The 15,493-nt window shown below is 50.1% G+C and overlaps 1 protein-coding gene across 1 annotated transcript; it reads right to left on the reverse strand.

Annotated features, from left to right (window-relative positions):
• Nucleotides 1-271: 271 nt before the first annotated feature.
• On the reverse strand, nt 272-10,991 carry LOC308609454 (melanoma-associated antigen B1-like; the record flags this gene model as incomplete). Its single annotated transcript, XM_081223117.1, has 3 exons — nt 272-473; nt 8,695-9,744; nt 10,933-10,991. The coding sequence occupies 3 exons, from the start codon at nt 10,989-10,991 to the stop codon at nt 272-274; spliced, it is 1,311 nt and encodes a 436-aa protein (XP_081079243.1).
• Nucleotides 10,992-15,493: the final 4,502 nt, after the last annotated feature.

The following is a 15,493-nucleotide window of genomic DNA, read 5'->3' on the forward strand; positions in this document are numbered from 1 at the left end:
TGACCGCCCCCCGGGCCTGGAGCCTCCGGGAACTGAGTGCATGGGTGCGGCTCTGTTGCCATCTCCACTCCCTCATTAGCACTCAGGCCCCGCCCCCACCCCGCCTTGACTTCACTTAGGGCCTAGGTTTCCTTCATGTACAGAATCGGGAAATTCTCTCTTAGATTAAGGCTTTCCCCCTTGAGAATTTCCAGGCAGAACTCAGCCTAACAGCTTTTCGGGAACCTTCCACATTTGATCACAGAGGCGGGATTTGTGGGGGTCACCTGTGTTACGGGAAGGGGGAAGGGTCCCTTGGGTCCGCATTCAGGTCCTCACCTTGACTGCAGATCAGTCCTGGGAATCCGCCCTTGGCCGAACAAACGCCGTGGACAACCTTCCGGCTCCTCGCCCCCGGAGCAGAAGTGTGCGAGCCACTTCGGTTAACGGCTGCCTTGCGTGGGGTTCCAATGGCTGACGCGAGGGGCGGGGCTCTACGGGACCCCGGGGTTCAGAGGTCAGCCGCCCCTTGATCCTCCCTCGCGGTTCTCTCCGTGCCGTCTATTAGAGCCCGTGACCCCTCCCTCTGTGGTCCCGAGTCCTCCGGCCTCCAAACAAAGCCCTCACATCCCCGAGTCCCTAGTGGGGAAGGCAGGGCGTTGTTCTGACCATCTCTGCCTGACAAGAGGGGCGCCACCCTGTGAGCCTCCCTCCTTGGGAGAGAGACCTTCTCATTAGCACTGAGGTCCTCACCCTGACCCTGGTTTGTCTGGTTATGGCCAAGACCCCTTCCCTTGCAGAAGTGGGAGCTGATCCTGATAGACAAAGCCCTTCCCTCGCCGAGACCAGACAGATAGAAACGAGGAGGCTTCTCATCCCTAGAGCTCTGCTGCCTGGGGCCTCTCGTGGTTAAGAATGGGGGCAGGGGTCTGTAAAGCCCCCTCATTTGTGGGTCTAGTGATACCTCTTTCCTCACTCAGGGACCCCACCGTACTCCTGGCCAGTCCTGGGACCTGATCCTCCCTGACCCTCCAACCTGAGCTTCTCCCTCTACTGAACTGAGGCTGTTCTTCTTAGACCAAGACTTTGACCTCGCTGAGAACTATGAGACTTATAAGAGAGGATGCCCTGCCTGGGCATTCTAGGTCTGAGAGAACGTTTGGGCAGGTCTCTGAATGACCTATATTTTGCCGTGGTTGTCTCTCCAGTCCTCACTCATTTCGGGGGGTGGGGGCGTGTTCCTTTTGTCTATCTCTTGGATTAAAAGGTTCCTGGGGAATGCCACATCCCTGCAAACTCTTGAGCAGTGTACCTAATGCAAACCTTGTAGTTTCATGTCCCAGACTTGACGTGAGATGGGGAAAATGCAACATAAGGCAGGGGGCCCAGGACAGGGGTGGGCTCCCAGAGAAAAAGAATGCTAACCTGTCCTTCTCAATAGCCAGAATTAGCCTCACCTGTGACTTGTTTTAACTGATTTATAGGCATACCTCTTTTTATCGTATTTCACTTAATCATGCTTCACAGATATTCTGTTTTATTACGAATTGTAAGTTTGTGGTGACCGTGCATTGAACATGTGAATGGGCGCCGTTTTCCCAACACCATGTGTTCACGTGGGGTCCCTGGGCCACATTTTGTTAATTCTTGAAATATTTTAAACTCTTCCATTATTTTCTTAGGGTTCTCTGCTCAGTTATCTTTGTTATTATTGTAACTGTTTTGTATTTTTAAATTAAGATGTGTGCCTTTTTTTAGACACTGTCTAGTAAGTGTACAATAGGATTAACAACTTTTATAAGCACTGGGAAACCCAAAATCTCATGGGATTTACTTTATTGCAATATTCGCATTATTGCGGTGACCTAGAACCCAACTCACAGCATCTGAGATATGTGCATACTTCTAAAGGAAAGGAGCTGCCCAGGATGGTTTTGTGCTTCCCCTGACTGAGGTTGTCTGACACTGCATATAGAGATGATCCTACTGTCACTGAGCAGCATCTGTTTCTTCTCCTTATTCCTGTTCCTCCTCCTTATTCCTAACTGGCATTTACTGAGGTATTCTTCAATGCTTTGGATAGATTCCAATCCCGTTCTTTAGCCACACAGTCCTTATCTTTATCCCCAGATACATTTGAGTGTCAAGGAATACAAGCTCTGCTTTAGGCCAAGAGGAGTATAACAGTGTGAGATCTAGAGGAATTCAGACCAGGAGTCTAGTCCCAGGCCTGTCATTTACTAGTGTTACCCAGCAAGGGCTCACTGCCTGACATGCATAGAAGCCAATACTATGGCACTGGCTTTTGAGACAAAAACTTTATTCCGGGACTGCCCTGGTGGTGCAGTGGTTAAGAATCTGCCTGCCAATGCAGGGGACATGCAAGAGGGAAGAGATACGGGGATATATGTGTATGTATAGCTGATTCGCTTTGTTATAAAGCAGAAACTAACACACCATTGTAAAGCAATTATACTCCAATAAAGATGTTAAAAAAATGTGTTGAAAAAGAAAATGACACAAATGAACTTATTTACAAAACAGAAACAGACTTACAGATATCGAAAACAAACTTATGGTTACCCAAGGGGCAACGTGGGGCACGAGGGGTGGATAAATCAGGAGCTTGGGATTAACATACACACTACTATATGTAAGACAGATAACCAACGAGGACCTATTCTGTGATAACCTGTATGAGAAAAGAATCTGAAAATGAACGAATATATGTATATGTGTGACTGAATCACTTTGCTGTACACCTGAAACTAACACATTGTAAATCAACTAAACTCCAATAAAATTAAAAAAAAAATACCATGTGATCCAGCAGTCCCACTCCTGTGCACATATCCAAAGAAAACCATAATTTGAAAAGGTACACGTACCCCAATGTTCACTGCAGCACTATCTACAATAGCCAAGACAGGGAAGCAACCTAAATGTCCATCGACAAAGGAATGGATAAAAACTACGTGGTACATATATACAACGGAATATTACTCAGTCATAAAAAAAGAAAGAAAGAATGCCATCTGCAGCAACATGGACGGACCTAGAGATTATCACACTAAGTGAAATAAGTCACACAGAAAGACAAATATCATATATCACTCATATGTGGAATCTAGTTTTTTAAAATGACACAAACGAACTTACTTACAAAACAGAAACAGACTTACAGATATCGAAAACAAACTTATGGTTACCAAAGGGGAAACGTGGTGGGGGCAATGGATAAATCAGGAACTTGGAATTAACATACACACTACTATATATAAGACAGATAACCAACCAGGACCTACTGTATAGCACAGGGAATTCTACTCAATATTCTGTGATAACCTATATGAGAAAAGAATCTGAAAAAGAAAGAATATATGTATATGTATAACTGACTCACTTTGCTGTACGCCTGAAACTAACACAACATTGTAAATCAACTATTCTCCAATAAAACAAACAAATAATAATAAAAAAGGAATATACACGTGTAACACCACCTCTGGGCAATCATCTCAGGCATGGGTGAAAAACCCCATCACCCTGTAAAGCAAGGTTTCCAGTCCAGGAGCAAGGTCTTTTATCTCCTGAGTCAGAGGACCCTCATTAATATCAATCAGGTTTAATAACGTTTTGCCACAGTCATCCAGTAGCCAACTCCCATTAGCCAATCCTAACAAATGTAACAGTCAGACCTAAACAAACATAGGCAAACAAATCCAAAGGCCTGGGACTTCAACCCAATCCTTTGAGTACCTCAGCATCTGTAACCTTTTGTACTGTCTCTCTGCGGGTGGCACTCTAGCCCATGATCCTAGCCTTAGGACTCTAACCTGGACTCTATCCTGACCAAAAAAAAACTCCCCCCCCACCAGGCAGGACTCTAACCCACAATTCCGACGAGATTATTAGACAATTTAGGTACAGGCACATTTTAACAAGGTTACTCACCCAAAAGACGTCTGATCCAGGAGCTGTTTCTTTTCTCAAAAGTGAAAGTAGCCCGAGGAGCCTGGAGCGCCATGGCGGGGAAGCAGGAACCCAAAAGCCGACCTTCTAGACAAATTCAGTCTAGGTGGCTACTCAAGGTTGGTGCCGAGGGCCCACACTCTGCCAGGGGCTACAGTGCCTCAGGCAGGCGGTCACAAGACCTAAATCTCACCTGGGTTGCCAAAACTTACTGAACAAGGGCTCACTGCCCTGTGTGCGCAGAAGCCAACACTATGGCAACAGTTTTTGAGAAAAGAGCTTTACTGCAAGGCCGACTAACACAGGAGACAAGGCTCTCAAATCTCACCTCAATCCAGCGGTCTGGGTGAAATTTAAGGGGTTAGGGTAATTTCAAACTTGGAAGCTAATTGGCTAGTCTTGAATTAGTCCATATAAGCTACACATGCTGCTGGAGGCCAGCTTTTCCTTAACTGAAGGACTTTCACGGGCTCTCCAGGCAACATTTCTATTCTCTGAGTTCTGCAGACGGAAGGTCATCCTGGGGTCATGGGTTGCTTCTTGGAGATGTGCAGTTCTGTCTCTGTAAAATAACTCAAGGTTTGATTACTCAACACCCTATTTAAGGAGGCAAAACCAGTTTAAGCTGATCAGTTGTTTTACCTGCTGTTTCACTAGCCCCATGAACTTGAGCACATTAACCAAACAGCAAGACAAAGAAATCACAATTAACTAAAATGCTGCCTAGCAAGGACAATCATGTAACATCCACACCAGAGGATATAATACGTAATGCGCTTGTGGGAGAATCTTTCCCAGTTGGAAACAACTCAAAGCCCTTAGAATTTTTGTCATTGACCAGTATCTTCCCTACCCGCTACCCTTTCTTCTAAATAACCATGATTTCCATTTATTTAACTACCAACAAAAATCTAGAACTTGCCTACAATTTGCCAAATTACACACAACATAGAACAATTGAGTACCCTTTCAATGGCGAGGTCTCTGGCTCCCCCAACCCAGGGTAAAGATTGCCAGCCCAGTGGATTCTGGATTCTGTGAGGCCCTCCATCTGAGGGTCTGGCCGGGCTCACCGCTCCCACAGTCTCATCTAGCCCACCAGGCAACCTCACTTAAAATTACTTCTCACTGAAGGCTTGGCATTTTCCTAAGGCTCCAAACTGCCTTGCCTCAGGCCATTTACACTTGATTGCTTTCAGCTCCAACTGCCCGCCCTCTTTACCCCTACATTTTACTTGTTCTGTAGGTTGTAGAGTGTATCTCACCATCTTTTTTTTTTTTATAATAGCAGCTCCTAGACTCTAAAATTCAATGGGCAGGGGCTAGATCTTGTTTTTGTGGTGGTTGTTGTTTGGGGGCTTTTTGGGGTGGGTGGCAGGGGGAAGCATCCACAGTACTAGTATGAAGCCTTCCAAAGAGCTCATTCTCAATTAATGATTGGGAAATTAAAAAAGAGTAAGCATGTGGCCTAATCCATTAAAATTTAACTTATTTATATTCCTGAATAATCTAAGCAAATCCAGGTGTATAACTTCTACTTTTACAAGAAGAAACATGAGAAGGATTTAGGCAAACCACAAATTGACGATCTTTTCCTTATTTATAGTCTTTCTTTCGGTCTTTATTGATTAAATATAAGGTACCTACCGTATACTATGCTCAGGCTTTTTTTTTTTTTTTTTTTTTTTTTGCTGTACGCGGGCCTCTCACTGTTGTGGCCTCTCCCGTTGCGGAGCACAGGCTCTGGACGCGCAGGCTCAGCGGCCATGGCTCATGGGCCCAGCTGCTCCGCGGCATGTGGGATCTTCCCGGACTGGGGCATGAACCCGCGTCCCCTGCATCGGCAGGCAATTCCTACTGCAGAAATATAAAAGAGCCCATTATGAAGGTAGGCATGCTGAAGGTTGTCAACAAAATGTACAGGGAACAATTCCCTGAGACCCTAAGGAGAGCCACTGAGCACATGGATTTTAATGAGGTTCCTTACCTCCATGAGAGCTCTGGGAGGAAGTGAGTATGACGCATCATGTCACCATGCCTAAGTGACATAGCCTCAGGTCTGACAACAGGGACAGTGCTCTCTGTGGTCCCCTTCTTTCTGGGAGAGATCCTTTCATTGTCAGTCAGTGTCATCATGTTGACTCTTGTTAGGAACTGGGTACCCTTCCTCTGCTGAATGAGGCCTCCCCCATCAGTCCAAGGACTTTAAGTCCCTGAAACCATCCTCCTTCAGGCAGTAAGGGATAAACTTAGCCTGAAAGCCCTGTCTATTGCCTCCCAAGGCCAATTACAGACGCGGGACTTTCTAAGGATATATGTGTGACGGGGTAGTTGGTTGCCGCACTCCTCATACAGGACTTTTACTTTGACACTGTCACGCCTGGGATTCCACTCTCTGCTCAACAGCCAGCCTAGAAACCAAGGTCCTCACCTCCCTGACACCCTGCAGGCAGAAGTCAGGGGGCACTTGACCCTGCCAGCTCTTGCCTATGCCTCCCAGACCTAACAGCAGAGGAGGGGCTAAGTGTAGCCCTGTCAGTGGTGGACTGAGTGGTCCCCATGTCCACAGACAGGGTCTTCACTACGACTCTGCACACTTCCTGGGACTCCATTCTCTGCTGATCTAAGGCTGAGGGCTCTGCTGATCCCCAAAGTCCCCACCTTCCCGCGACCTGAGTTCAAAGTGTTAGTCACAAGCAGCCAGGACTGTTCTGGACCTCAAGGGGCTGCTACAGGGGATGGGACTTTATGGGACCCTACTGCTCTGGCTGGGTCTTTCTTCAGCTTTATCACTGTCATTTCTGTGAGAGACTCACACGCTCTCCTCTACCAACCTGAGAACTCTGCCCTTAGACACATTTCTTATGGCCCCAAGAAGCCTGAAGAATAAGTGAGGGTACGGTTAGCCTAACAGGTCTGCCTGAGACCCTCTGTGTCTGAGAGCAGACAGGAATGGTGTCCCAGTGACCACCCCCCAATATTCTGGGGTGTTGGTCTCCTCAGTCCTCCTACACGGGGCCCTCGTCTTGGTTTCTATCTCTTGGATTAAAGCCTGCTGAGGAAATTGCACATCTCTGCAAACTCTTGAGCAGTTTTCGCTCTGCAAACCTTACAGAGAATGGGTCCCTGGCCCAGGAGTAATGTGAGATGGGGAAGCTATAGGACAAGGCAGGAGTCCCAGAACAGGTGGTGGTAGCCTGTCAGGGAAAAAAAGTACACTGATCGATTCTATCTCATCAGCCAGATGAAGATTCCCACGTCACTTCTGTTCTGATAGATTTACTTTCTACAGGGAAGAGACTGTGAGGATGATTTTGAGAGCCCCTAGTCTTTTGAGGTTATCTAACATCGCAAATGTAGGTGCTTATACTGTCACCGAATACTGTCTCTTTCATTCATTTATTTATACCTCTCAAATATCTTGGTATTCTTACTGCTCTGGCTACGTATTCCAGTCCAGTAGTTTGAGCACAAGGCCATTCTTTTTATCACCTAAGACAAAGTTTGAAGGACTGGGAAAACAACTGAAATAAAAGACACAGGGTGTGTCTCAGGGTAGGAGGAGTACAACAGTACGAGCTCTACAGTAATTTAGACCAGGAGTCTAGTCCCACCCCTGTCATTTACCAGCCTTATGAATTTTGGCACATTACCAAACTCTAACTCTATGAGCCTCAGGCTCTTCCCTGTGAAGTGAGTTTGATAAGACCAGTCTTGTAGGACTGGTGGAATATATGTGATGTATGGAAAGCATCTGTCACTGTGCCTGTCTTGTACTGAGACATTAGGGAATGGCAGTTATTACTATGATTATCTTGACCTCAGATGTTACCATCAATCCAGCTGGGATTTTTTTTTTTTTTTTTTTTACATCTAAGGGATGTCAGAGAATATGCAGCATTCTAGCTGGAAAAAATCCTCCCAATCAGCCAAAATTCTGCTTTTAACAATGAAAACGAAGGAATATGTTCTCTCCACCCCCTCTTTACCCTGCTTTTTTACTTGCTCTTCGAAGTAGAGAGTATCTCACCCTTTTCCACATAATAATAGCTTCTCTGCGAAACTGTAATTGCATGGGCAGAGGCTAGGACTTTTCTGACTAAACATCCCCAGTACAAGCACAGAGACTTCTTAAGAGCAGATGCTCAGTTAATGTTTGTGTGAAATAAGAGGCATGAACAAATCATTTGCTAGAATTTATATTCTCAAACATTCTTGAAAACCATAAGCAAATCCAGTCTATATCTTTTATTAAATTTACAAAAGAAAGACTAAATGGAGTAAGGCAAACCAAGAATTGATCAACTTTTACTTTAGCTCTCTGTCTTATCTATCTTATCTCTCCATCTAGCTACCTAGCTATCTTCTGATCCTATTTTAGGGTGGTGTTCTTTCATGTTTCCAAGGATATTCGTATCCTAAAGTGATGTTATTCTTGTTCTGGACCACAAAAGTGATTTAAGGATTTCCAATTCGCATTTCAAAAAACAAAATTCTAACTCCTAAATCTGACAAACAGCAATAAGTGTGTGATCCACGTCATTCACATACTTATATTTTGAATCGAAATAAACTTTCTGTTGAAAGCAACACCAATTAAAAATGCAGGAAAAAGTCAACAAGTTATTTAAGCATATCAGGAACACCGGTTAACAGGCTTTTCCAACCACACAGTGAAGAATGGCTGGGCTTCAGACCTCACTAGGGGTGTGAGGAGAGGCTGGACGTGGCCCTGGGACGCACACGGCAGTGGCAGTAGTGTCAGCCCTGGCTACAGCTCTGGCCTCGGCTCTCCCTTCCTCAGCTCTCAAAGCCTCTTCATAACAGACTGGAAAGGCACTGGGGGCCACACCAGTGACCTTGGCCACAAACTCCAGGACTTTCATCTTGCTGGTTGCAGCGCGGGCTCTCCGGCCCCACAGGAACTCATAGCGCGGGGGATCGCTGTGGCGCACCTGACGATACACCAGGTACTTTTCCTGCACCAGATCTTCTGTGATAAGCTTCCTGGGGTCCCCAAAGATTAAGTGCCGCCTTCCATCATAAACACCGAATTTACTCAGGAATTCCCAGATGTCCTCCTCAGAGGCGCGGTTGCCACTCAAGAGGATCACACCCAGGAGAGGCAACAGGAGCGCACTCTTCGGAAACCGCCTGCCACTGCTCCGACTGCCATCATCGCTGACATCTAGCTGGCTGACAAGGGTATAGGAGTCACCACTCGGCTTGACTTCCTTCAAGTCAAGACCAAAGAGCCGCTGAACGCGCTCAGCAGCTCTCCTGAGGATCTCGGGGAACTTCCCCTTGTACCTTTTGTTCACAAGCTTCAGCATGTCTGCCTTTATAATGGGCTCTTTCACTGTATACTTCTCCAGCAGGAAATCTATCAACATTCCCACCTGCTTGGTTAGAGGATCTCTCTGAGAGCTCTCACGGGAGGTTGAGGCCCGGGAGGAATTTTTCCTTGCCTCAACCCGGCCCTTGGCACGTACATCAGATCCTGGGCCTGAAACCCCTGCAGCACGAGAGCTAGTGGCTGGGGCTCCCTGAGGCTCCTGGCGAGTGCCAGCAGCAGGGGAGCTCGGGGGAGTACCCTGAGAAACAGAAGCGGGGGACGAGGGCGACTCGTCTATCTCTGCTGCAGTGGCCTGAGCACCCCCGAGATTCTGGGCCTCCCTCCGGGCCTGGCAGCGCTTCTCACGGGCACGCAGCTTACTCTTCTGCCCCCGAGGCATGACTATGGGCAGGGACAGCAAGCGGGGGAGTGGCCAGGAGAGCAGGTGATGCTGGAACCTGGAGGAGGGAAGGTGAGAGGGTGTGAGCACCTTCAGCAGGGAGGTACCACCCTGACTTGAAGAAGGCCGCTCCGCACGTTTCCTTGAGGGCTCTGCTCTAGGAACCACTGGGCCCTCGTTCTTGCTCAGCCTGTCCCCTGAGAACCCAGCGTAAGAAGCGACAGTGAGTGAGCCTCAGGCTACAGCCTGCCAGCCCTGCCTGTGGCTGACGGCGGTGACCACAGATCCTGTAGGGTAGGCCCTCTCTGGGTTCCAAGGGTCCCTTTCGTTCACAAACAGGATTGTCACATCGACTCTTGGTAGGGCCGGGACCTCTTCCCTGTGCTGCTCTAAAGGAGACACCTCAAAGCTCCGCGGGGCCCACGAGAAGGAACTGAGTCATGGACACTGTCGGGGTGCACAGCGCTGACAGTGCTGTGGGGCCTGCTCTGTCCTGAACTCGTTGGTCCTCAACCATTCAGCGTCCTCATCTTGTCGATACCAAGGGTCTGGGACCCCCCACACCCCCGCTGTGCTTCTGCCCCTGGTGTGGCACCTTCAGACGAAGGATCTCATCTCCCTTAGAGATGATACACAGAAATGAGGAGCCTCCGCCTGACAACCGTGCTCTGGGCCTTCAAGGGCTGAGCAGAGGCCTGGGCAGGACTCTTTATTATTCCTTTGATTCGGTGGAAGGGGGGTGTGCTACCTTCAGTCGTCATGCACGGTCCCCACTGGGTCTCCTGGGAGGATCTGGGGGACCTGAGGACATTTCCTCACAGTAAGGCCCACAGCTCCCTGAGACCGAACGGTGGACGTGAGGATGGCCTTACCTGGCCACAGCGTCCCTAGCGTCCAGAGGCTGAAGCTGCAGCAGGCACGCTGAGGCCCTATAACGCGGGCTCCTCCCTCACGGTCCCCATTTCTCACTCAGGGGAGGGTCTACGGTTCCTCCCTCTGCTGACCCATCACACCAAGATGCTTACTTCCCTGTGAGTTCCGACTGGGGAACGGATGGGCACTTCTGCCTGACATCTGTGCCCGGGGGCGCCTCGGAACGACAATGCAGAGGGACTCAGCGGGGTCCCCGCTGGCATGGGGGTGGAGTTCCCCACAGTCCTCAGCATCTTCTCCGTGAGTCCTGGCAAACCCCGGAAATCCTCCCTCCGCTGACCTGAGTTCGCCTGCATTACCTTAAGATTCTCACCTTCCTGAGATCCCCGAGATGAAAGAAAGGGTGGGCCCCTTCCGTTCACCCCCGTCCATGCCCTCCCTGGGTTGGTAGCAGGGGCTGGACCCCGCGGGACCCCACTGTTCCGGCGTCGTTGGCCTCTTTCGCCCTCACTCTGACGGCATCTACTCTCCTCCCTCAGCCCACCTGAGTCTTCGGGCCTCAGATCAAGGCCCACATCTGCCTGGCTCCCTGGGGCTGGAAGTGAGGGGTGACACATCAGGCTACCTCTTACCTGGGGTTTCCCAGGGCCGAGGGGGGCGGAGTTTGTGGGCCCCCACTGCTTTGGGTGGGTGTTCATCTACATCATCCCTCAGTGTCCTCACCCTGACGCACAGCAGGACTTGGACATCCTCTGTGTCTTGACTTGAAGTCTATCCCCTCGTACTAAGGCCCCCCAACTCCCCGAGACCCACTAGAAAGAAAATTTTCTTGTCTCTCTACCTACAACGGTGTGTGGACTTGCAATGCTGACAGGCAGGCAGAGATTCTGTGGCCCTCACTATTGTGGCGTAGGTGGTCCCCTCAATTCTCAGGCTCCTCTCCTTGGTTCCTGGCATTACCGGGAAATCCTCCGGCTGCTGACCTCAGCCCATACTCCCATCCACGAGCTTCCTCACCTCCCTGCCATGGTCCGGGAAAAAGGGAGTGATATTCATCAGGTCACCAGGCCTGAGTCTCCCTCCCAGGTCTGAGAGTAGGGATGAGATTCTATGTGGTTCACTTCTTTCTGGGTGGGGTTCCCTCATCTTCACTCGGTGTTACCACCCTGACTCTTGTTAGGAACCAGGCTCCTTCCCTAGGTTGAATGAGGCCTCTCTCATTAGACCCAAACCCTGACGTCCCTGAGACCACCCTTGGAGGAACTGAGAGGGCAATTCAGCCTGAGAGCTCGAAACCTGGCTTCCCAGGGCGAAGGCAGAGGTGGCACTGTGTGTGGTCTCCTCTGTTCTGGGGGAGTCGGTTGTCTCCTTCCTCACATAGAATTTGTGCCTTGACATCGATCATGGCCTGGGACTCCTCTTCTTCTGCTGAACCGGGCAGCCAGCCCTTAAACCAAGGCCCTCATCGCCCTCAGACCCCACAGGCAGAAGTTAGGGGGCACCTGAGCCTGCCAGCTCTGCCCTGGGCCTCCCGGGGCTAACGGTAGGGGCGGCATTAGAGGCAGCTCTCTCCACTGTGTAAGGAGCAGTCTCCATTTCCTCACTCAGGAGCTTCACCTTGACTCTGCACCCTGCCTGAGACTTTGCCCTCTGCTGACGTGCGCCCGTGACTGTCAGAAAAGGTCCTCATCTTCCTGGGACCCGAGCTTACACTCAGACTGAGCCTCATTCCGCCAAAGCTGATCTGGGGCTCGGCTATGCCTGCTAACAGCAAGGGTGGGACTCTCCGACCCCACTGTTCTGGAGTTGGTGGCTCCCTCAGTCCTCATTCAGGACTCTGGCGTCCAGTCCGGGTAGGGTTTGGGATTCCTCCCTCCACTGACACGAATCTGCATGCCTCAGACCGAAGCTCTCACCTCCTTGAGTAGCTAGAAGACAAGTCGGGGGCTCCACGTCCCGGCTACCTTATCTGGGGACTCCCAGATCTGAGAGCAGGGCTGCTGATTTGTGCAGTTCCCTGTTTTCACGAGAGGTCTGCTTACTGGCACGGATGGTCCTACCTCTGCTTCTTTCAGGGCCAAGTCTCCTCCCTAAGCTTAATGGGGTGGCCTTATCTATCTATCCATCCATCCATCCATCCATCCATCCATCCATCCATCCACCCACCCAACTACCTGTTTTTTTCCATTTCACACCCATTACGCATTGACTTTGTAACTGGTCGTTTGTACCCCTTAACTGTCCTCACCTAATTTCTCTCCTCCCCCCAACCACATTTGTTCTCTGTTATCTATAACTGTTTCTCTTCTGTTGTTTGTTCATTTGTTTTGTTTTTCAGCTTCCACATGTAAGTGAAATCATACGGTATTTGTTTTTCTCGGTCTGACTTATTTCACTTAGCGTACATAACACCCTCTAGGTCCATGCCCCTGCCCTTTCTTTTTGGCCGCACCGTGTGGCCTTGTGGGATCTTAGTTCCCCCACCAGGGATCGAAGGTGCGCCCCCTGCAGTGGAAGCGAGGAGTCTTAACCACTGGACCAACAGGGAAGTCCTGCCCCCTTTGCATAAAGGCCTTTCTCTACCCGAACGTCCCCTAGCCCCCCAACCCCACTTCCCACCCCAGGCAGAAATGAGGGCTTCTCTCAGCCTGAATTACTCTAGAGCATCGCACGAGTGAAGGCGGGAGGGGGCTCCGTGCAGTCACGCCTTTCGGAAGGAGGGACCCTCGTTAGCTCGGAAGGTCCCACTTTTCACCTGCTGGGGACAAGACTACACCCTTTGCCTAAGAAGCCGCCCCCTCTAGACAAAGGCCCTCCACTCCCTGAGGCCCTCCACACGGCAACTCCAACAGGACTCCTCTGGCACATAGGTCACATCAGGGTCTCACGCTGCTGATGGCAGGCAGGGCCGGGAGGCGGGGGGTCACCTTTGTTATGGGGGGAGGGGGGAGGGGGGAGGGAAGGTCCCTTCAGGCTACATTCAGGTCCTCACCGTGGCTCCGGACAAGTCCTCAAAACCCACACTCGGCCGAACAAACCAACGCCACGGCTGACGGTCGGGCTCCTCGCTTCCAAAGCGGAAGTCGGGGCGAGCCACATCCGGCCCTGCGTGGGGTCTCCGAGGGCTGACGGCAGGGGCGGGACTCTGCAGGGACGCCCACTGTTCAGGGGTCAGCGTCCCTGCGTCCTGCCGGTGCCGTCTATCAGAGCCCGGGACCCCTCCCTCTATGGTCCCGGGTCCTCCAGCCTCCGAACCAAGCCCTCACCTCCCCGAGGCCCTAGCGGGGGGAAGTCAGGGCGCTGCTCGGACCATCTCTGCCTGACAAGACGGGCGCCACCCTGTGAGCCTCCCTGCTTGGGGGAGAGACCCCCTCATTAGCACTAAGGGTCCTCACCTTGACTCTGGTTATGGCCAACACGTCCCCCTCTGCAGAGCTGGAGTCCGGCCCTGCTAGATGAGGCCCTTCCCTCCCTGACATCACACGGGTGGAATGAGGGGATGACTCAGCGGTAGCTCTTCTGGGTCTCCCAGGGCTAAGAAGTGTACAGAATTCTATTTGGCCCCCTCTGCTTTTGGGGGTCCCCTCATAACACTCAGCATCGTCACATGAATTCTTGTTAGGGCTCAGGTCTCTATCGCTCTCTCTACAAAACTGAGGCCAACCCCATTGGACAGAGACCCTCACCTCACTGAGACTTTCCAGGCTGAAATCAACCTGACATCTATGGCCAGAGCTTCCTGGGGCTGACAGCATCAGAGATGTTTCCGCGGCCTCCTTTATGCTGATCAGTCCTGTAACTCCACTCTCTGCTCTCCTGAAGCTGCTTGTCTTACATCAAGGTCCTACTCTCCTAAGAATTCCAAGTTGAAAGTCAGGGGTGATCCTCATACGACCATAGTCCATTGGGGCCTCCAAGAACAGGCAGCAGGGATGCAACTCTATAGGACCTCACTGTTCTGGCTGGGTCCTTCCATGATTCCTCACTCAACATGCTCACTACATCTAACAGAGCCTGGCACTCCTCCTTCTACGGAACTGAGCTCACTCTCCTTCGTCTTTGGATAACTCCTATATTCAGGGGTGACTGTCTCCTCAGTCCTCATTCATGGGGCTTCTTATATCTGCTTCTGTCTCTTGATGAAAGGCTTCCTGGGAAACGCATACTCCTACAAACACTTGACCAGTTACCCTATTGCAAATCTTGGGAGAACAGGGGTCTCTGTCCCGAAAGTGATGTAAGACTAGGAAAATGCAGCACAAATTAAGGAACTCAGGACAGATGTTATGCTGTCAGAGAAAAAAAGCTGATATATTCCTTCTCTTCACCAGCCAGACTTAGGGTAGTTCTAAAATATTTACTTTCTGCATAGAAGGATAGAGCCAGATAATCTTGTAAGCCCCCGATCATCTGAGAGGGCATCTGATTTTGCACATGCAGATGACCATATTGTTACTGAGCATTATCTCGTTCTCTCCTTTATTCATATCTCCCATTTATTTCGGTATTCGTCCTGCTGTGGGTATGTATTCCAATCCAGTGTTCTGGTCACAGAGTCCTTCTTTTCATCACTCAAGATACATTTTGAAGTGGCAGAAGACAGCGAATTAACTGACTCATGATCAGCCTCAGGCTGGGAGGAGTGGAATGGCGCGAGCTCGGGACAAATTCAGACCAGAGGTCCGGTCCCTGCCATGTGACTTAGTAGCCGTGTGAACTCAGGTCCATCACCAAGCTCTGGGAGCCTCAAGTGAAGTGGCTTTGTTAAGCCCTATTTTGCAGGGCTAGTGGCATGCAGGTAATGTATAAAGCACCTGGCACAGCGCCTGGACCACATTGAGACCATACACAATGTCTGTTTCTACCATGATTATGATTATTTGGTCCACAGACGATGCCACCCACCCTGAAGGAATTTTTAAATCCAGGAGATA

Source organism: Mesoplodon bidens, assembly GCF_964165515.1.
Source record: "Mesoplodon bidens genome assembly, chromosome: X".
NCBI classification, from domain to species: domain Eukaryota; kingdom Metazoa; phylum Chordata; class Mammalia; order Artiodactyla; family Ziphiidae; genus Mesoplodon; species Mesoplodon bidens.